Below are 22,416 nucleotides of genomic sequence, written 5' to 3' on the forward strand. Positions count from 1 at the left end.
AGACAGTTTTGCAGTTGCATTGTGCATTTAAAGGTTGTATTAAGGCTGTCAAACTGACTGAAACTGACGTGAAAAAAATAAGGATAGAAGCTAAAGCCTACCGATCAAAGAGTAAAAGTTAACCACAACATTACCTGACTATTGAGAAAGAGGACAACGATATTAAGGATGAACACTGTTCCTGTAAACCTGGGTAAGTCTCGATTCACTATTACAATCATTAAAAAACAGAACAGAAGGGCTTTATGACTTTACATTCAGAAGTAAGTTAGCTAGCGTTAGCTAACTAAGTAGTTCATAGTTAACAATGACTGTCGGAAATGAGAAATGAACAGCCGTCTCCAGTGGGAAAGTCAAACATTTTCTATATGTTATCTCTATAATAATGTCACACTTCTTTGCTCCCAACAAACAAAAGTCTTAAATTCTACAGCTAGTAGAGGGTTTTGTCACTTGAACGATGCCTGATCTTACTTAAAGCTCCTGTGTGTCAGGGCATGCTGGCTCAGTGGTTTAAAAAGTGCTGTCCCTTCAAACTGAAAAAGTTTGATTTCCTCTGGTTTCCTCCGACAGCACACAGACAACTCATTCTGCACCAACACTCCTGCCGGATGTTTAAGCCCCTCAGCCTCTCTCTAAGGACGAGCCCAGGCACCCTGTGAAGGAAGCTTATTTCGCCCATTCACATCTGCAGTCTCCTTCTTGACACAGGTAGGGAATGTAAAATAAGAACTTTCTAATTCAGTTCTCTGGATCTCACCTTCCATCTTTGGTTTGGGTTAAAATTAGCACTTAACTCACTTCACAAGTCACCTATTTCACTTTATTTAATTAAAAAAGTTAAATGACACAATGACTGGCGACTTGTCCAGGGTGTACCCTGCCTTGCGCCCGCTGTCAGCTGGGATTGGCTCCAGCCCCCCCGCGACCCTGTATGCAGGATAAGCGGTTGACGATGGATGGATGGATGGAATAACACAATGTTCACATCATGTGTACTCACATGACACAAGTAACCTCAGTATCCTGGATTAAAATGAAAAAAATGTAATTAAAATTTATTTGACCCATCCATCATCCCCACCCACCTCCTTGCATGATTTTGTTGCTTTTTATACTATGTCATGTGACTTTCTCCTGTGCTCCTATCATATGGCCACTAGAGGTTGCGGCCTAATAATAAACGGAAATATGGGTTGAAGTTGCTGCACAATCAACCTATATGGCCGTTTTTCCAGTGAGGACGGGCTGCATGAATACGGCCCCTTCATTTTGAGGATCTTCTCTTTCTAAATAGACACTTCCAGTTCAGTGAAACCTCTCTGACCACTGTTAAAAATATCGGCTGGGACTACAAATATGATTCTGTGTCAAATGTGATTTTTCGAATAGATCATTTTCTCCAAAGGTGAAATGAGAAAATAATTTTAACCTTAAAATGCTTATTTTATTTTATTTTTTTACAATGATGGCTATGCACACTATTTAAGCACCACTGGACATCAGAGGAGGGTTGTTATTATGTTGCCGTTACAGACCCTCAACCATCAGATTGATCACCGTCTCTGGGCTCAGACGGTTCAGGGCCGCAGCAGAACCTGCTGTCTGCTGTTTGCTTAGACTAAAAAGCTGCTAAAAGCTGGGATCAATCGGGTGGGAGAATCAATCAGGATCATCCGTGTTTATACGACTCAGGAGGATTACCTCACTGTTACTGGAATGGCCTCACAGGAATGACTGGCCATTAGAACAGTGGGACTAAACACTGCCCTGCTGTTTACATAAAAGGTAATGTGGGCCCGGCTCGGGTCTCTGTGCCAGAGACAATTAGGCCCCTATACAGGCTGTAATCCACCGCCGGGGTAATCAAATTTAAACATAGCCGGGCCCCCGAAAACAATGAGGGCTGGGATTACAATGAATGCATGTGAAGATAGAAAATTAATAAGCTTAACACTGAGCATGTGCTACAGTGACAGCATACAGCAGATGGATTGGTTTTGAAAATGACTTGCATTTTAACACATTTAGTTGTTCAAGAAGTGTGATTTTTGTAATGTTAAATTTTTTTTCTTAATATTTCTTAATATTTTCTTAATAAATCTTAATAACTCTGATTAAGCACCTGTGCCAGTTAATATAATTTGCCTATAATTTGATGTATAAATGATGCAAGCATTGTCAACAACTAAGGGGGGACATCATTAAGGAAAAAATTTAATATAAAAACAAAATAGAGAGTAAATTCTTCAGTGGGAATATAAAACAGGCTTGGGAGGGCTTAAACATCTTAATGGGAAAAAGTTGCAATAAGGGTGACAGTACTGTAGTTTGCAGTCAAAGTCTTGTAGATGAAATGAATATGTTCTTCTGCAGGTTTGATGTGTTGTGCCTCACAATTAAAAGATGTCTTTTCAAGGCTTTTTAACTTCCTTCTGGTTGCAGGTGTACCCTCGTCTTGGAAATTTTCTTTAATAAGGCCTATACCTAAAAAGCCTGGTGCATATAGGCCTGAAGATTTCCGACCTATAGCTATCACCTTCATATTGTGTAAAACAGTGGAGAGAGTTCTGATAGATCTCCTGACCTGTCAAATAACCACCATGTTAGATCCGTTGCAGTTCGCTTATAGAAGTGACAGGGGGACAGACGATGCCGTGCTGGTCTTTTTAGACTCTATTTCAAAACAGCTTGCACTTCCTAAAGGGCAAGCTAGAGTTCTATTTATAGACTTTAGTGCAGCATTTAATTCTATGAAGCTACATATTCTCCTGGAAAGACTAGCCAATATTAAGATAGATAAGGCCTTGGTTCTCTGGATCAGAGACTTTCTTTCCTGTCGCCCTCAGAGGGTATGTGTAAATGGCTTTTTGTCAGGAGTGCATACTATCAGTACAGGCTGCCCACAAGGCAGCGTTCTTTCCCCTGTGCTTTTTCCTCTATTCACAAATGAATTTTCCATAAATAATAGCACCATTAAGCTGATAAAATATGCAGATGATATGGCCTTAGTAGGAAAAAATTGACCCCTCTGGTGAGGCCTCTTATTTAGCACATGTAAAGGCCCTTGAAGCATGGTGCAAAGATAGCGAGCTAGAAATCAATGTGGCAAAGACAAATGAGCTAATCTTTTGCAATAAAGAAGACATAACAACAGAGCCAGTCGTACTTAATGGTCAAGTAGTTGAAACTGTGGGACCTTATTTGTGTATGTGTAGTATTTAGGCATGGTTCTTGACAACCATCTGAGTTTTATAGATATTACAGATTATATTTTTAAGCAATGTTCACAACGACTTAATCTTGACTGAACTGCCTGGGTGCTAGTGCTCAGATTATTGAACCCAGTATACATCACACACATTGAAAGTGTTTTAACCTTTCATCTCTCTGCTTGGTTTGGTCATTTAAATTGCAAGCTTAAGAACAAGCTTAACAGGAAAGTGTTAATGGCTAGTAAAATAGTAGGAAATCCTCAAAAACATCTGACCCAAATATATACTGACAGAATGAGAAAGAAGGCTAGAAAAATCACTACAGACAGCACTCACCCTCTTTCTAGCCAGTTTAGCATCTGAAGTCTGGGAGGCGCTTCAGGGTGCCTCTTGCAAAAAGTACTTTCAGGAAATCTTTTGTCCCAAATGCTATTGGTATCCTGAATCAAACCAAGTAACAACAGCAAATGATTTATCCTGTAGTATTTAAAGTACATTTATTTTTTATGATATTTTATATTGTTTGTTAATTTCCTTTACTCTGCTTGATGTTGTTTGAATGTTCATTTGTACTGTATGTCTTGTTGAGCCAAAGAAAAATTTCATCTCGGTGGACGATAAAGATTTAATCAATCAAACAATCAATCAATCAATCAATCAATTGTCTATTTTTGAACAATGTCATCCGACTTTCAACATACGTTTTAAGAGTGCAAGTAGATGATGATGATGTATTGTTGATCAATTGCTCTTTAAAACCTCAAAGACTGAGGTGCTTGGTGGGTCGGTTTAAGTCACTCTGCAGTCATTTCTGGAGGCAACTTTCAGCTCACAGTCAAAAAAAGGTAAGCTGTTATCAGTCTGAGAAATGAAAGATTGTCTTACAGAGAAATCTACAATCTACATAAGTCTACAAGTACATTGTCCAGTATAAGACTATCTGAAACAGTACTAGCATTCCTCCTGCCCATACTGACCATGAAGAGATCATGCAACTCTAGTTTACTGTAAGTGATGGGGGGCATGTATTAATGGAAGGTAATTTTAGGTTACAGCAGTATGAGTTAGACAAATCAAGTGTGCGTCTTCCAAAGTTAGTCTTTGTAGCTACTTTACATTAAGTGTATGGTATGCTTGAAACGAAATTTGTTTGTGCGACATGTTGTCTGACCAAGTATAAAGGCAAATGCGTTTATACCTGTTCTGGAAGGCCACACTCAAGGGCGGGGTCAAAAGAAGCTGTCATAAAGAGGGGTAACAAGCGATGAGTCATTCAAATTGGGAAGAGCGGCCACACTTTCCGACAGTCTCTGCTCAGTTGTATCACACAAGTGATAATTGTGTGAAGAATGAAAACTGACCTTGAGAGAGAAGTAATCCAGCCTACTTTCTCAGCTCTCCACACCTGGCTGATGGGCTGTGTAAAGTGGGCAGGGTGCCATTTAAGTTTTTTTTTTTCATACTTTGATATAGTGTTAGTTGCCAGAATGACCATGACTATGACCAACAACAAAAAAAACTGTTGCTACCTTGAATATTTATGTGTTTTTCCCTAATCAGAACAACAGGCAATAGATTTTTGGGTTTCTCTGTCTTGCTCAAAAGCAGATAAGAAAGAATCGATCATGTGACCTTGCTAGATGAAACAATCTCCACAAAATAAACTATTGACTTTTTCTCTCACTTGGAACCAGGAAAGTCACATTCAGCAGAAAAGATTTTGCATATTTTATAAGAAAAATGCCTCAGAGTAATTATTCTTTCTCAATGCATTCAGCTGAGAACATACTTTTTTTAGACACTGTGTATTTGTGTGATTTGTATGTGTGTTTGGCGTCACAACCAAACCAGATCTTCACATACTTCACATACAATATACAGCATGTCAATCTGTTTATGCCTTTTGAAGCAATGCCCTCTGTGTCACTGGTATAGGAATATAGGTGAAATTCCTATCTGAGACATTCAGTGTTTTGCTCAAGGACACTTTGACAGGTCACATGACTGCTGCGGGGACACCGACTGCAAAAACAGACATTCTAAATACTTATTTAGATTGTTTTAAAAGGGATTAAACTCATGGGGTAGCAGGAGGTAGAATCTTATGGGAAAAAGGAGAATATAAAAAATCAAACAAATAAAATGACAGAGAAAATAGCGTTGTGTTTAAATGATTGCACAGTATATTCTTTCCACTATCCATTTTTGCAATAATCCACAATCTGATAATAACAATGTCTCTTCTGTCACTGCAAACTGCTCAGAATACATCAGGCAGATTGACAGACGCTTCTCCTGTCAGCATGTGGCCGTATCAGATTATAAGGTGGACTAAAGTCTATAAATACGGCTGCCCGAGTCTTCCGGTGAGCCAGTGTTTAAACTCCGCTGCACCACCTGATGATCTCTGCGGTCTGAACCCCACCGTCCTCCCTCCTGCGTTTAACGTTTCATTATTTCGATTCAACTGTTATATGGAAAGAAGCGCCTCCAGAAGAGTCATTTTCCCATGTCTTTTCATGTATGAATTAAGCGCGTCCTCAATCTATTAAAACCATGTCTCCCTGTGCGTAAAATGCCGCGCTTAGTGCGTCCTGGCGCGGACGATTCCTTGGGAAATGTGCGATGTCAGTCGCGTTTCCTTCACGCCCCGCTGCTGTGGATCGGTGCTGAGCAGGAGTGGCATCTCGGCGACAAAATCTGGACGAAAGAGCGTCCTTTAGAGCTCAGGCATGCATCGAGTAGTGAGATCATTGGCGTTATAAATATCCCCGTGCCAGCAGAACAACTCCAGCTACTGCAGCCGGGGTAATGCCCAGGAGCGCTGCACGCCTGTGTGCGCACGGTTTCTGGTGCCCAGACCTCAGAAGCGACATCAAAATGCTAGAAGTGGCCTAGCGAGTGTCTCCTTTTTGGAAGAATGAATGTTTCTCTCTACCTTCTGACCGTCGCTCACTTGATTTGTGCCGCCGCCGGAGCACAGCACGCCTCTTTGGAGCGCCAACTTCTGGAGGAGGAGATCAGTTCGGGACGCAGGACTTGCAGGCTCTACTGTAGGGTTGGCATCGGCTTCCATCTCCAGATTCATCCCGACGGCAGAGTAAACGGCAGCCATGAGCCCAACCAACTGAGTAAGTCATTCACTCCGGTTTCACTATGCATGGGACAGCCTAACTACTAAATTATAAACGTCTGACGCGCAGATGAAGCCGGCGCGTCCCGCTGAGAATGCGCACTTGGATCTACATCCCTGAATCTGAATCTGCTCTAATTGAGTCCCGTCTGCTTGCTGTTGTATCTACTTCAAATGCCATCCCTGGAAGTTACACGAATAATTATTTACACGAATAATCATTTACACAGGAAGAGTGTAAGGACCGCGCACCTAAACTTAGGCTGCATGCCCCTGTGAAATATCTGAGCAGCGGCCATCTGGTTGACGAGCCTTGTTTGTGTCTCTCCGGGATGTTGGCAGGTACACTATTTGTGGAAGTAACAGGTGCAGCAGTGAGACACCAGGATGTGTTGAATTGCTAGTCAGCACGATTGTTAACGCTACTCCATACACCGCAATAACAACAACAACATCCCCCATAGACATCAGACAGTTAGTGTTAATGTCTGTTATTGAATCTTTAAACTGCTTGTCATCAAAACTGGTGAAAAAATGGTTTGTTTTGCAGGCAAGTTCAGTGATTTGACCTTTAAATGTCAATAAAGAAACAAAGAGCAACAATAAATTGATATACAAGTATGTTATTGTGCTATGTAGAAATACCCTTTCAGATGATTTAGGAGAACTAAGATTTTCAGAATTAAAAACTACCCTTGTGTTACTTTGTAGAGCAGGTGGTTGATATAAGCAATGGTTATACTGCCCAGATGATGGATTTTTGGGTCTGATTCTAATATAGATTATCGAAATTAATGACAATTGATATTTATTTACATACAATATAAAGTCCACCTCTCTTAAAGTAAAGGTGGAGAGAAGACAGAGATTAAAAAAATGTCACGTAGCAAGATCATTTCACCTTGTACAAAATCCAAATACATCAGTTTGGAGATTTTTGTGTGTGACAAATATCTTAAAATTAAGCCATCAATAAACATCAAGAATTCACAAGATGTTTAAATATATATATAAAAATATTAAATAAACTAAACTGCTTCATAAACTTAGATTTTTATGAACCGGGATTATTTTTCAGCACACCATCCCGAACATGGGAGGTTAGAAAAATTAGTTTTCAAATGCCAAAGTTTCCACCATCCTGTAGGCTATGTGAATCATCCTGTCATCTCGGCCAGAAGACTAGTCATAAATCAGATTTTCAGTTTTTAGTGCAACATCAGATCTCTCGTGGCTCATCCGCCGACGAAACAGCCGAAGCTCACCATGAAAGTGCACTTGTGACTCCATTTCATGGTCCCCTTTAGAAGAGTTGTCAGGTTACATGGATTTCAACACGACAGCCATGTGGTTTTGAATCCTGCATGACAGCGCTGGAGACGAGCAGGAGACGCCTTGGATTTGTAATATGAAGATTCTTTTACCATCACACTGCATTACATTTGATACCACCACGTCACAGAATACCTCAGGTAGAAGTTTATACACAGTTCATTTACTACTTTACTGCTACTTTCCTTTTCCTTTTCATTCATTCTGGAATACTTTTCTGACCATAGTGCCGTACAGCAGTCAGATTGGTACGTGGTGCGAAAATATTGTGTCATTATCAGCATTTGATTAAATGTGAGACATGTTTGTTTGACATGACAAGTTATTTCTTTGAACTAGTGCTTTGGTAAAAGGGAGTTTTTCCTTGCCACTGTTGCCAAGTGCTTGCTCATGGATAGCATTGTTGGGTCTCTGTAAATTACATTACAAAGAGTAATGAGATAACCTATGTTATGAATTGGCGCTACATTAAAAAAAATTATAGAATTGAATTATCCTGCATGTAAGAGCAACTAACTGATGATTGTCATCAGTCTGCGTTTCAGTGGACATTTTTAGTGTCCCACAATGGCCCAAATTTTGTTTCAAAAGAACCCACAATGGCCCAACTATTGTGCATTTCCTTGTACCCTAACTCACCCTGTAGTTGTGTAGAACATGACATTACAAGAATTGAGTTCATATGCATTTCAGGAAAATTAGGTTATGGGAGAAAAGTACTGACGCCCAGATTATATCTTCATCAACATTAAAGACAGTAGACTTTTTTTTTACTGGACACATCTATTAAATTTTTATTCGATTGCACCAGCATAATGTTCACTATCCATGATTTTTCATTTTAAGCATGCTTAAGGAAATATTTGGTTAGACAACCGGGTTATGGTTGTGAAACTATGGTTTTGGTTAAATGCTGATTTGATATATGAGTCAAGATGCAGACACATGTCTCTGAGGTAAATGCCAAACTCTTTGTATACTACTTTGCATTTTAACTTTTCTCTGCAATATATGATATGTCACATGGCTTCAACAAATGGTGCCATTAAACATTTCTACTCACTGCAACCAGTCATTTACCACGTTTGGCCACTGAACAGTCTGTCTGAACATCTGGGGTTTAGGTGAGGTTTTTCTGAGGGCGGGGGATTCACACAACCTGGTGACTCTCAAGGGTTGATCCCGCCTGTGAACTCCAGTCCTCTACTGTCAGTCCCACAAGCAGTCTCATGTTACCCACTGATACAGATATAAGTAGCTCACTGTCCCATTCGTTTGAACTCACCTGAACACCGGTGATCTAAATGACCATGCTGTAAGGTCACGCGCCAGAGGTGCAGCTGAAATGGCGAACAGAGCTGAAACGAGAGCAGAGCTGGCCATGTCCAACTCTGTTGTCCGGACGGTGGAGGAGCGACGAGATACAGAAAACAACAAGAGGAGTAAAAATACACTCAGTCATTCATCAGAGCGTGTTTTTGTCCACCCAGGTGTCCTGGAGCTCTTTGCGGTTTCTCAAGGGGTCATCGGCATCAAAGGGGTCTACAGTAACAGATTCCTTGCCATGAATAAAAGAGGACGGCTCCATGCCACTGTAAGTATCCCACACAAACTGCTTCTGTTTGTCACCCTGTACCCTTTGTAGGGTTACTACATGTTAATTTGAAGTGTTGCAATGCTGTTGTCCAATCGTACAGCTGAAATGGCTCAGAAAATGTCAATCAGCTACTGCATTATGGTTTGGATTGTAAAAGTAATGCATATCGCTAATGTTTACTCTCTCACAGTTAGATTATTGCTGAAGATTTCTTAAAAGTTGCACTAATTAATTGTTTGAAATGTTGATAGTTTGGTAAATTAAAGTTAGCAAACAGTTGCCAATCTGGCAGACAAACGGAAACAGGCTAAAATGTTTATTGTTAATACACAAAATATTGAGTGCTCACACCTCTGAACTGTCTTTTCACCGTGGAATGAATCTAAAAATAGGGATAAAGGCGGACTCTCTTGGACAGTCTCCCGGCGAAGGCTTTCACGATGTTGCACGTGATTGTACATATGAAAAGTGACAGAGGAAGTTGTGTGAAGAGTAAAAAAAAACCTTCATAGATAAGTCTAAATCATGTTCTGACATCAGTCAGTTTTATATTGTTTACTTCTGATTTTGATCAACCATTTATTGTGTCCACGCCTGGTGTCAGAATTTAATTTGGCCAAATAGCATTATTGTTCGGACACCACACTGTGAATCTACATTTAATTTTCTGTTGATGCAATGCTCCTCTGTGCAGCAGCCCAACTTCTTTTGGACTTATTAAATGGGTGTATTTCTTCATCAAAACCTTGTCTAGTGCAGCTATATTTGTTGTATTTATTATTTGTTATGTTTGTGCCGCCTTGCATCTGTGCTGCAGAACAAAATCCCCAAATCTGACATCAGCATGTCATGGCATACTGCTGTAATCTTTAGCCATAGTTTCGAAGACTTTCAAATCCCCCCAAACACACAATAAGCCCAAATCGGCCCACAGCAGCTTGGCCTCTCTGCCTAAAGCAGGCTGGCCAGCCAGCCTCACTGACGATTCATCTGTGGGAGCATTGGCAGGCGTATAGATAGAAGCGGCGTCCTATTAGCATGTGTTAATGGAAGAGCAGATTAATTCTTGTCTGGGACAGCTGATAATATACAGAGGAGTGAGCCACAAAGTCAAGATCAATATGTTGCGTAAACAATCAGCCAGGCAAGCAACAATCGGTGATCCGGGGAGTCTGTGAGCTGCCGTGGGTGTGAATGCTAAGCGTTGGCGATTTATGCCCCCTCAGCTCCCGGCATTGTTTCATGAAACCTCAGCGGGGGAGTGATGTTGCGTCTTTCCTCAAAGTGCATTCTCAGCCATGGCTTCCTAAAAATCTACTAATGCAACTGTGAGCGGTCCACCAGAAGATACATATTCAGTTGTCATTCCAGCTTATATAAGTGCACGGGATAATTACTAACTTTCTCAGGGTCAAAGCACATCCCAAACAAGAATTAAATATAAACCAAAACTGGGGACACATGGATAATAAGACATAACAATGTGACAAAGCAAAACCGCACACTGTTCTGCTGGAAGTTTGTCATTCATGGCCACGGTCTGACTCAGTGGGATTTTCTCTCTTGTATGCATGTCTGCAATCCAGCCTAATCTGCCCCTTTGTCTCTCATTCCAAACTGTCAAAATATGCTACTTTCCACATCCAGTCCTTCTGCATCGACTCAAAGCTGGATTTTCTGTTGTTTGTGGCTGGTTCTGTTGTGTCAGCATGACTCCTTTAATCAAAACAGTCAGGCTGAAGTCAATGCCCTTAGAGCAAAGCTGTTTGCAGGTTCCAGTGTGGAATCGGCATTAATTAACAATCTTTGTATCAATCAAGATGAGCCCTTCAGTCAAGGACAGAAAATACATTTGCTAAAAAGCTACCATTTGCATAACTCATTATTTATTCTTATGATCAAAGAGCAGGATTAGTTACAGATCAACACAACTGGAGGCTGCTTTGCTCATGGGCACAGCAACATGCTGATTCTTCCTCACAGCTGAAGGGCAGTCCATCTTGTTGTCTCGGTTGAAGTTGAATTATGTTTGGTTTGCGATTGGTGTGATTTTCAGTGTCCGAGTTGCATGAGAGGCAGGAATAATCTCATTGGTTGAGTTAAATGTCAGGTATCAAAAAAGAAACGACAGTTCCCCATGATGCTTCCTGGGGAACCTGAAATGAATGGGCTGAAATCAACTCAAAGACCAAGTTTCACTGGGGGTTGCCTCATTTTTCTTCAATGGAAATTTTCACTACCATCAGACCAGATTTTCTGCTTGACACTTCAGTTAATTGAAAATGAATGCCCAGGAATTAATGATGTCCATCAATCCATCGTCAACCGCTTATCCTGCGTACAGGGTCGCGGGGAATTAATGATGTTTTGCTGTTAATATTCCCCACAAGGAGGAATCATAATTTTAATCATAAAATCTGTTGACCTTTTTCATCGGTCACCACCATCATGTCAAAATGTCCACTTGTACACAAGAAATCAAATCAGAGATATGAAACTCTAATGGGCTGATATTTACAGAGCACAGTCATGGTCCCAGCAGGATGAGCCCCTTTCATTTTAGAAACAACATCACCTTGCCAATAACACCATCTTTAGGACTAATTCTTCATTATAGGGATCAATGCTGTAAATATAACAAAACGGTCAGTGTGTTGAGCTTTATTCCATACCATGGCTAACAGAAGTTTGAAAAAGTTCATACTATAAAGGGTTCACTTGCTGGCTAGAATGTTTGGGGGGAACTTTCAACCATATCTTGTTGCCAGTTCCTCCATGACTACTAACTTCCATTCACTGAGGAAGCTTGGCAAAAAGTTTGTGAGTGGTCTTTGAGTGAAGTCAAAAAATGTGACACTATTCAGCCTCTAAACACTGATAACAGGCCTATAGACTTATTTTTAGATTGACTATATAAATTTAAGTTTTTTAATTTCATATTTGATATTTTAAACAGAGGGTTTTTTTTGCATTCATTTCTACTACTTACTGTTGATTCCCTGAACTCTGAGAGACGGAGAGGTTCTCTGGCTCCAACCGTTGGGGCTTATTTTTGCCTCCGGAGCAGCTCTGCCTCAAAGAAATATTTGTATAACTAAAACTCCAATCTGTGGCTACAGCTGCACTGTGCTATTTAACCGCCTTGATGATTTGGGGTGGATGTAAACCTCGGGGGCCACAGACAGGCTTGGGCCTCACGTCTGGGTGTCAGGTGACACCCTGAACCTTATCTTGTTGCACCGTCTGTCATATTTAATATTTAGATGTTTTCACAGTGGCAATTTATTGGTTAAATAAGAGGCGTGGAGACAGATGCACATTGCTCTGCATGACCTACTCAGCAAGCCATCACAAACATAATCTTTTGAAAGGTGAAAGGGTCACCTGCATACATTAAACCAACATTGACAGCGCAAGAGAGAGAGAGACAGAGAGAGAACGAGAAGGAGGCTCTTCTTTTCCTATTTAATTATAAGTTATTTTATTTCTTTAATTATACTTGTGTATATATATATTTCTAACAGCAAAAATCACAGTTCTTCTGTTTATGTAACATTTTGTTTCTTATTTCACACTTGCTTTGGCATTGTAAAGCTCTGTTTTCCATGCCAGTAAAGCCCCTTTGCATTGAACTGAATTGAATCAAAATGAAATCATAGCTACAGAAAATGCTGATAAACCATAAAGGATTTTATAAGTGAAACCACCTGAATGAACCCATTTTCAGCTACAGTTTCCTTTGCATCTCTGATGGATTTACACTGTAGACACTTTTTTTTGTCAGATCCTTAAATGTTTCCTTTCACAAACAGTTCATTACAAATCCAGGCCCTTAAGCTAGTGTGCATAAAAGTAGAGTTATAACATGGTCAATGTCAATGGTAAACATCTGTTTACCATTGACATTTTTTAGTTTTGAGTGTCAATTCTCACAATATATTTGATGGCCACAGCCATTGGTACAGACATTCATGTCGCTATAACTTTGGTGATCCCCTGACTTGTCATCTAGTGCCACCATCAGATCGAATGGGCCTACATGCAAATCTGATCAGCTGTACTAATCAAATGTGGAGATGCTAACACACTAAACTAACATTGTGACAATGGTAAACATTAATACACTTAACTGCTATAACAAAGAAATGGACTTTTTGAGACAGCATCATATCTCACAAATGATAAATAACAACAACAAAATGTGCTATTTGTTCTCCACTATTGATAAACTACTAAATCCCACCTGATCAATTCCTTCTGAACTCTCTTAAATAAATGCAATGACTTTGCCACTTACTTCCAAGACAAAATCTCCAGCATCAGAAATAATACTTTAATATTGCACAAATGTGAATGGAGCCTGTCTGTCCCCTCACATCGCTCAGCCATCCTGTTTACTCCTGACGAGGTGGTTCAGCAGCTTAAATCTTCCACCTGTTCTCTCGATCCTATTCCCACAAAACTGTTTAAATGTCTCTTTCACTGACCAGATGATCTTCTGCATATCACTAATACCTCCCTACAGTCTGGTGTTTCCCCACTTCTCTCAAGCGTGCTGTTCTCACGTTACTGAAAAAAAGTAGTCTAGACCCATCCATGACTAGCAACTATAGACTAATCTCCAACCTTCCTGTTATGAGTAAAACCCTTTAAAAAGGTTGTCTACAAACAACTGCATAGTTACCTAACCCTCGACAACCTGTATGATGTGTACCAGTCGGGCTTTAGAGTGAGTCATAGCACTGAAACAGCTCAAAGTAGTCAATGATCATAATATCAACAGCGATGCAAACACATTTTCTATTCTAGTTTTATTAGACCTGAGTTTTGACACCTGATCATGACATTCTACAAAATATACTTGAAAACTGTATTGGAATATCTGGACCTGTTCTTCAATGGTTCTCAATGTATTTACAAGGAAGGACTTTCTACATATCTATTGGCAACTTCACATCTGAAGAAGTCAAGATTTCTGTGGGTTCCGCAAGAGTCAGTTTTTGGTCTACTGCTATTCATTCCATACATGCTCCCTCTTCGTACTACCATAGAGAATCACAATGTATCCTACCATTCTTATGCTGGTGATACACCGCTGTATGTCTCAATTTCCTTAGACAACTAATCCATGTTTACTGAAAAGTTAAACTGTGTAAGAAATGTGTTAGACGAATAAAATTTACTTGACTTATGTATCAATTATTTACATTTGAAAGCATGCTAGCATACTGACGTTATGATCTAGCTGAAAGCACAGATGTACCTAAATACAGCCTTACAGAGCCTCTAGCATGGCATGCGTGTACCCATTATGGGTCGTCAACTAAGAATTGCGTAGATGACAACAGGTGCAAACACAACTGAGGTGGGAGTATTTAAATGAGGGTTTGGTGTGTTTTAATGGTTTCCACCATGGAGAGTCGGGAGGGAAAGCAGTCACTCCGTAAAAACCTTGGTTTCATTCAGTGTGTCACTGAGTACTTGGGACAGCACGCCTGAAAAACTGTTTTGGGAAACCCCAGCAGAAACAGCTACAGTATGCTGGAATGACCCAGACGCGAGTAAATGCCAGCAGATTGTGATTCATCCAGCCAGATGGAACGACCACCGACCGTCTGCACCGTGCCCGGTCGCTCTGTGATCTCCTGACCCTGGCCCTGTACACTCCAACGCTCCATTCCCTCTCCGATACCTACAATGGGTTGTGTCGGTATTACACCGGCGCGCTGTGAACAGTTGGTGATCGTTCCCTCTGGCTGGATGAATTTTACACGTGATCCATGCACTACTGCAGCAACTTCCTAAATTCTTCCATCTCACGGAGAAAAGAAGTCAGGTCGAAACAAAATTTGCTTTATTGGCATGAATGTTAATACATCAGTATTGCCAAGGCTAAAGCGAAATACAAAAAAAAATTCTATTCATATAGTTCATCGAATAAATAAAATAAAATAATTGTATTTCTATATTTTGGATATAGAATGTAAATGACCTTTATTAATCTCAGCATCTTTCAAATACTGGTTGTTATATATGCTTATTCATATCATACATTTTCTTCTTAAGTTAGGTCATTACATTTTGAGTGTTCACACACACGCGTTTTAAGCGAATATACACAGCCCGCGGATACTACAGCTATATGAACCCAAAGTAATCCCTTTGCTGTGATTTAATTGCAATAAACGGATCAAACTGATGCCGAAATAACTACAATATGATGCCGTTTTGTTAGACATATGAATTCATACTTTTAAAATACGTGTTTTCTGAATGGAGTTCGGATCGATCAGGGCTATGCTATGCTAACCTGTTCACAGTAAAGTACAACGACAGCTGGAATAAAGTTACAGGCACACATTTTCTAAACTCACCAGGTGGTTCAACTTCCTCGCTTTCTTTTCTCCAAGTAATGTCCAGCTTTGTCCGGTTTTAATATAAAAATGAAGTAGTAGTCCAGCAGAACTCTGGTGCCATCCGACGCTAACAACAACAGTGGAACCGGATGTGCACGGAAGCTAGCTGCCGAGAAGCGCAAGTAAAGATAAATCAAGTTGTAATTCCAAAAACTAGTAAAAAGCTAATTTAATAAAACCAGTTAACTCTGACCTCCTCCCGCTGGCGTAGTTGTCAGAGCAGAATCCAGACCCACTATGGGTGTATATTTGTCCGAAAGCTGCAGCGCTACTTCCTGTACACTTCCCCGTTCTTTAGCAGCTCCCCGTCGGCCAGTGGATTGTCATTACACCGCTCGCCTGGTCCTCTCCAAACAATGCTCCAAAGCCGCCGGTGACATTTGGACAATCTCACCGCTGATAGGCTTTCGCAAAGTCACGTCAAGCAAATTTCTCGCCCAAGATGAAAAATTTGAACTCGTGCAAACCAGCAAATTGCGCGAAAAACGCCTCATTCACGCCGCCAGGAGCGAATTCGCAGGAATTTGCATCTTTGCAATGACAACATCAAGCCGCCAAAAACGCTGGATTCGCTTTTGGTGGGAACGCACCTTTAAAGGGCAATTATCCTCGTAGAGTTTACTTGGTAGTACAGTGTAAAGAAACGCAGCATATGTGTGTTTTGCAGTAACTGCAACATAAGGTTAAATAAGGTTAAAGCTGCATATGTGACATAAAAATACTGTTATTAAATATTTCATTATTTAGTTTCTAACGTTTACTTATAGCAGTCTTATCAGAGGTTGTTACTAAGCTAACAGGTTAAAAAGGTGATTTTTCGTGATTGGAATATAAAAGGAGAGTAATGCTTTTAATTTTATTTTCTTTCGTAGCTCTTACGGTGTGTTCAAGGTGTATTCAGGTTTATGGAGCTACAGTATTGTCCTATTTTACCATGAATAAAGCCGTAGACCATCATTCAGCCGGGGATGCTACATAGAATAATACCGGTATTATCTAATATTGTTAATTTCTCTACGTCTTCTTTCAAGGCAAAAGTAGTAAATGAACAACAGGTGCTATTTTGCACTTTTGATTGGCATTTTTTATTTTATTTATTGATTTTGCATTGCTAAAGATGCTAAGCTAAGTGTTTTTCAACCAGTAAGAAACCCAGTCCCAAGTTTGTGCATAGTTTGAGTGTGGTCCTAGTTCAGTTTGTAGTCTCAGATTTGAGTGGAATTGGAATTCAAAATTGCTCTATCCATCTGTCTGTAATAGTTGTAAGAATATAAAGAACACATTTTTGTCAAGAAATATTATTTGGGTAGAGGGGGAAAAAGGTTAGCCATCGGTAACTTTCTAACTCTGCCCTCTATAAAGCTACCCCGAGGATCATGGGAAAGGTCCCTTTAAAAGAGTGTGACCAATCCAGCTGGGCAAGAGACAGCTTAAACAGCTGTACAAGTGTTATGATTTTAACAATAAGATCTTTGGAATCTGGCTGCAGCCATTAAATCCTATGAAACACAGCAGGGGACAAAGCCCCTTCCTAGTATGCGTGTGTGTGTGTGTGTGTGTGTGTGTGTGTGTGTGTGTGTGTGTGTGTGTGTGTGCGTGTGTGTGTGCCTGTGTGTGTGAGTACATTCATACATGCTCCAATGGATTTGTTTCCAAATATGTAATTCCCTGACTGGTACCAGAGCTGGTGTGTTGCTCAAATGTAGCGTTCTGTTAAATCACCGCAATCCACCCATAGCAGTGACTCGGGAGGTCTGTGCAGTTTTCTAATCATTTTTAAAAACAACAGCCAAAAGGAACAGTCGGTCACTTTGAATAACTTAAAGGTTTGTACTGTTATGCCGCGGCCGCAGCGCTCTCTCTTGTGACTGGCATGTTTACCAAACGCTGTAATGGCATCATTTTCTGCTATGCTTCACTCTTCAGCAAAGCAGAACAGTTTGTTTTATTTCAGAATGGCAGAAGGTTATACAAGGAAGTCATACTAATTCACGAAAGCAGGCATCCCTGGGTACATGTCAGAGTTTCCCACCCAAGATATTTTTAGGCACAAAACTGGAACATTCACTGAATATCTGCGTCTCCGTTTGTGAAATGTGGTGTGACAGCACGTAATACAGCATGCCGGTGTTGTCTTTACATTTTTACCAAACATGTAGTATATTGTCACGAACATTTTAGTAGAGGACGTTTGGTTTGGTACACAATTTATTTCAGTAAATTACTTGTGGAAAATATATTCAAAAGTTCCATGTGGATCTTTGAGATTATTATTTCTGATGTATTAATGCATAAGCAGCATATAAATCCACCCCTATAGACCAGCCTATTTAGCTAGCATATAGCTAGGATCATTAGCATTGCCCACGCAAATTAGAAGCCAGAGCTAAATAAAGCCCTTCAAAGTCATCACTGAGATATTTTAGGTTTCTCAGTAAATTATAGCAACAAGGAGCAGCGGGGCAGAGAACTGTTTCGACATTGTTCAACCTAAGCCAGAAACCACAATGTATCTCCAGGAAAAATCATCAATATATATATATATATATATATCACATATTCTTACAAGTAACACATTTCTTAAAATGTTTAGTGAAAGACAAAATTAATCTATTGAATGTGTTACATGCTTTCAGTAATTTGTCTTCACCTCACAGATACAATCAGTCCATTGCTATTGTATCAAACAACATGGCCAGAAAAACAACTTCCTGTTTGTCTTCATTTAGAAGCTGTTCTTGGATGAAGTTAATGCAAAGGCCACAATAAGTTGTTGGACCACTAGAAAGGAGGCCCTGCTACTGTCAGTCAAAGCATCTCTGTGATAAGGAAAGTCATTTAGATGCTTTGAAACCCGCCCAAGATGAAAGCGTAATCTCGTGCTGTTTTGGAGCGGTCTCACTTTTACAGCAGCTAAACCAATCAGATCACAATCAGACAATATTGTGTTGAGCCACAATGGGGCCGTGCAATAAGCAATTATAGATTAACATAACAGAGTGTTTGACGTTTTCCCACTCTGGGACAAAAAAAGATCCAAGTTTTTTCCTTCAGTTTTGGCTTAGGCATAGGTAATAAGTCTAACATTAGCCTCGCTTTCCATCATATTTAGTCGCCCTCCCTGATCAGCCATTGTGTGAGAAAACATCATTTTCAATTTAAATGATTTTTGTTGATTTGTTACATAGTGAAACAAAGGTGTCCCTTATCCCACTGCAAATCTGACAGGCGATTTAGGCACACAGACTAAATCGAATCGAAGAAGGAAACACATCTCACAATAAGGACAGTTTACATAGAAAATCACTAAAGGTTTCACGCAGTAGCACTGTGTGTGCCCGTGTGTCAGATCACCATTAATAATGAAATAAAATTGCATCACTGGCAGAGGTCAGCTTCAACATGCTTGTTGGTGGGATCTTTCTTGTAAATGAAGTGGAGCCTTCCACTTTTCTTTCCCCAAATTAAAGATAATTACCTTAGAAGAAGTTAACAAGGGATTAGGTTACGTGGCAGCATGCAAACAGTCCCCACATGCTCTGCAGCTGAGATTTGTTTACACGTGGAAAGATCCAGGATCATGAACTCAGAAATGGAACATGTGGAACAATTTACAGATTTAGTAGACTTAAAGATGTGTTACTTAAAAAATAATCACAAATACTCTCATTGACTGATCTAAACAAATGGACTATAGTATTCTGGCTCGGTTCCATTAGATTAAAGTCAAGAAAAACACCTGCTGATACCTTATATTTCCCTTCTTTTGTAGGAATGGTTCACAGACGACTGTAAGTTCAGGGAACGTTTCCAGGAGAACAGCTACAACACTTACGCCTCAGTAATCCACAGGAACCACAGGACTGGTCGCGAATGGTACGTGGCCCTCAATAAGAGAGGGAAAGCTAAAATGGGCTCCAGCCCGCGGGTCAAATCCCAGCATGTCTCCACCCACTTCTTGCCCAGGGTCACCCTGCACAACAAGAGTGAGCGAGGCTTCACCATCACAGACAGGAGCAAAGAGAGGAGGAAAGCCCCGCCACCGCCACCACCACCCAAACCTTCTCTGGCGAAGGCTAACATCCATGCGGGAACAGCACCGAGACGCACACAAGTGAAGTACTGGCCCAAATACCGGTTTGGATAGATGTCATAGGGTTTGGATCTATAGGGGCATACAAGTTGCATAGACGTTGGGCATCTAACTAATGGACGTACCCAAAAGACTGACAATGATCATTTATTACATTCAAAGCATTCCGGGTATCTATGAAGCATGTGAAAAACCTCAAAGGGCTGCCAGGTACAACTATTGAGCTTTTCTTTGTTGAAGCTATGATCAGAGTTGGGAGTTGTCTTTCCACTTGAGCTGATGATGCTCAGTCCTGTTTTATGTTATAATTTGTGTACATGGGAAACTTGCCCCATTGACATTTGAGATCAGATGCTGTTAAAAGTGAAATCTATAACTTTCTGCACATTCTTGGTGAGGCATACTGAAAATGATATTTGAATTATACATCAAAAACAGAAGAGTCATTCATGTTGTCCTGCTATCTTGCTGGCTAAATGAAAATGTCCTCAACTGGCCCTGTGAGGTCCTTTATCATTTCCTAGGAACTGTACAAAAATGATTATGGTGCAGAAAGAGGAACAGGTATGTGTTTTTCTTTTTCCTTTCAAATTTCTTTTAAATAAAAGATCAAAATTGAAATAGGAGGAAGATAAAGATGCCCCTGGGTCATAAATGTGCAGTTTGCCATAAGCAGACAACAATCATGTCTTTGTATCTGGGCTTTATTTTCCTCCAAATAATCAACCAGTGGTTAATAAGGAAACAATATTTAAGTTTTGAGAAACAGAAAACGAGTGGATATTAATAATTAATAATTGTAAGAGGTCTCCATTTTTCACTAGCCAGCAGTGGCTCCTACCTTCATTTTACAGTAGATGTCAGTAGAGATGTTAGAGAGTGCCCTTTGCAATTGTTTTTCTCACTCAAACAGACGGTCTAAAAAAAAGATTCATATTTCTGGGGATGCTTTTGTAATTTTAAAAGTGAAACTATTTTTGTACATTCCCATTTTTCAGAGTACAACAAAACATAGGTTAGGGATTTCAGCTTTAAACACTGAAAAATGATTATATCACAACACATGAACGGGTCTTTCAAACCTTGCTCGGAAAGTGCTTCAAACATGTCTCCTACCTAAACATAACAGACCAATTGTCCCCTTTCCCAACACCAGATTTATGATAATCAACATGAAAACGAGGACTGGTTATCTGCAGACAGGCCCCTTCCTCCTGGACAGCTGTGAGGGATCAGGGAGAAAACTGCCCTTCAAAACTATCATTTCAGCAACCGGCTGTCCCCCCAAAAAATCCAGAGTCATGACCTCACGGCATTCCACTCGCTGTCACCGCAGGGATAAAGATGCCAAGAAAGAGCAGTCACTTGTTTTGGGGAAGGTTGAAGCTGTAGGTGTATCAGATGGCAAACAGCCGTAGAAAGGCCCTGTAGGAACATACGGACATCTCTGGGGAGGAAGGCAGGGTTTGACTTAAAGTACATGAGCCTGAATTATAAATTAATTGCTGTATTTCATTTAATTGTTTGAATTACTTGAGCTACTGGTAAATTTTGCAGAAGCATTCTAAGAAATTCAAATGGACTGTAAAACTACTTTGATCATATTCCACTGTCACAACATGTGTGTTTACCTATGGGGAAATATTCCAAGTACATAATGTCACAATGTATGTCATCTACATTTTGACAACTGAAATGAAAATCTCATATATCTTCATAGATTCTTTTAAGCCTGTAATGGTCTATACACATTAAAATGATCTAACTCAATTGTGAGTTAAAAAGCTTTAGGGTTATGGATATGCTAGATTTCCCCTTATCTTTATACATTATGGTACATTTTTAAATTTAAACCTTTTATTTCACAGTGTAACCAAAAATGATTTACAGATGTGGTTAAGATTGAAGAAGCTACATGCTTGGATGGGATTCTGGTCTTGTCATCATTTATTAAGATGCTTCTGTCTTTGTCTGACTGTGTTAATAATCTGCTTCCTTGTTGCCATATATATATATATATATATATATATATATAAAAATAAAAATAAATACCTTGTTCCTTGGACAATGGTATTATCTAAGATTTTTAGAGACACCCTGCAATTTAACAAACAAACAGGTTGAAAACATAACGACCACCATCATGTAGTCACGTCAATTTTTTCAATATCACAAATCACGATTTGCCTCAAGGGGCTTTGCAATCTGTTCACCATACAACATCCTCTGTCCTCTGTATACCATCCATCCATCGTCAACCACTTATCCTGCATACGGGGTCGCGGGGGGCTGGAGCCTATCCCAGCTGACATCGAGCGAAAAGCAGGGTACAGCCTGGACAGGTCGCGAGTCTATCGCAAGGCCACACATAGACAAACAATTCAATTCAATTCAATTCAATTCAATTTTATTTATATAGCGCCAAATCACAACAACAGTTATCTCACAGCGCTTTTCATAAAAGAGCAGGTCTAGACCGTACTCTGTGATGTTATTTACAGAAGCCCAACAGTTCCCACCAAGAGCAAGCACTAGGCGACAGAGGCAAGGAAAAACTTCCTTTTAAGAGGCAGAAACCTCGAGCAGAACCATGGCTCAGGGTGGGCAGCCATCTGCCTCGACCGGTTGGG

At 40.1% G+C, this 22,416-nt stretch overlaps 1 protein-coding gene across 1 annotated transcript; it reads left to right on the forward strand.

The window, feature by feature from the left end:
- The first annotated feature begins 6,135 nt into the window (after positions 1-6,135).
- fgf5 (fibroblast growth factor 5) lies at positions 6,136-21,301 on the forward strand. The gene is made up of 3 exons (XM_046035519.1): positions 6,136-6,346; positions 9,171-9,274; positions 19,466-21,301. The coding sequence occupies exons 1-3, from the start codon at positions 6,136-6,138 to the stop codon at positions 19,838-19,840; spliced, it is 690 nt and encodes a 229-aa protein (XP_045891475.1). The 3' UTR covers positions 19,841-21,301.
- Positions 21,302-22,416: the final 1,115 nt, after the last annotated feature.

The sequence above is a fragment of the Micropterus dolomieu genome, linkage group LG21 (assembly GCF_021292245.1).
Source record: "Micropterus dolomieu isolate WLL.071019.BEF.003 ecotype Adirondacks linkage group LG21, ASM2129224v1, whole genome shotgun sequence".
Lineage (NCBI taxonomy): Eukaryota > Metazoa > Chordata > Actinopteri > Centrarchiformes > Centrarchidae > Micropterus > Micropterus dolomieu.

Excerpts from the sequence above, each read along its gene's own strand:
- fgf5 (XM_046035519.1), top strand. The coding sequence starts at position 6,136 with ATGAATGTTTCTCTCTACCTTCTGACCGTCGCTCACTTGATTTGTGCC. Across the intron at positions 6,347-9,170 it reads CCATGAGCCCAACCAACTGA|GTGTCCTGGAGCTCTTTGCG; the intron begins GTAAGTCATTCA and ends TTGTCCACCCAG. Across the intron at positions 9,275-19,465 it reads GAGGACGGCTCCATGCCACT|GAATGGTTCACAGACGACTG; the intron begins GTAAGTATCCCA and ends CTTCTTTTGTAG.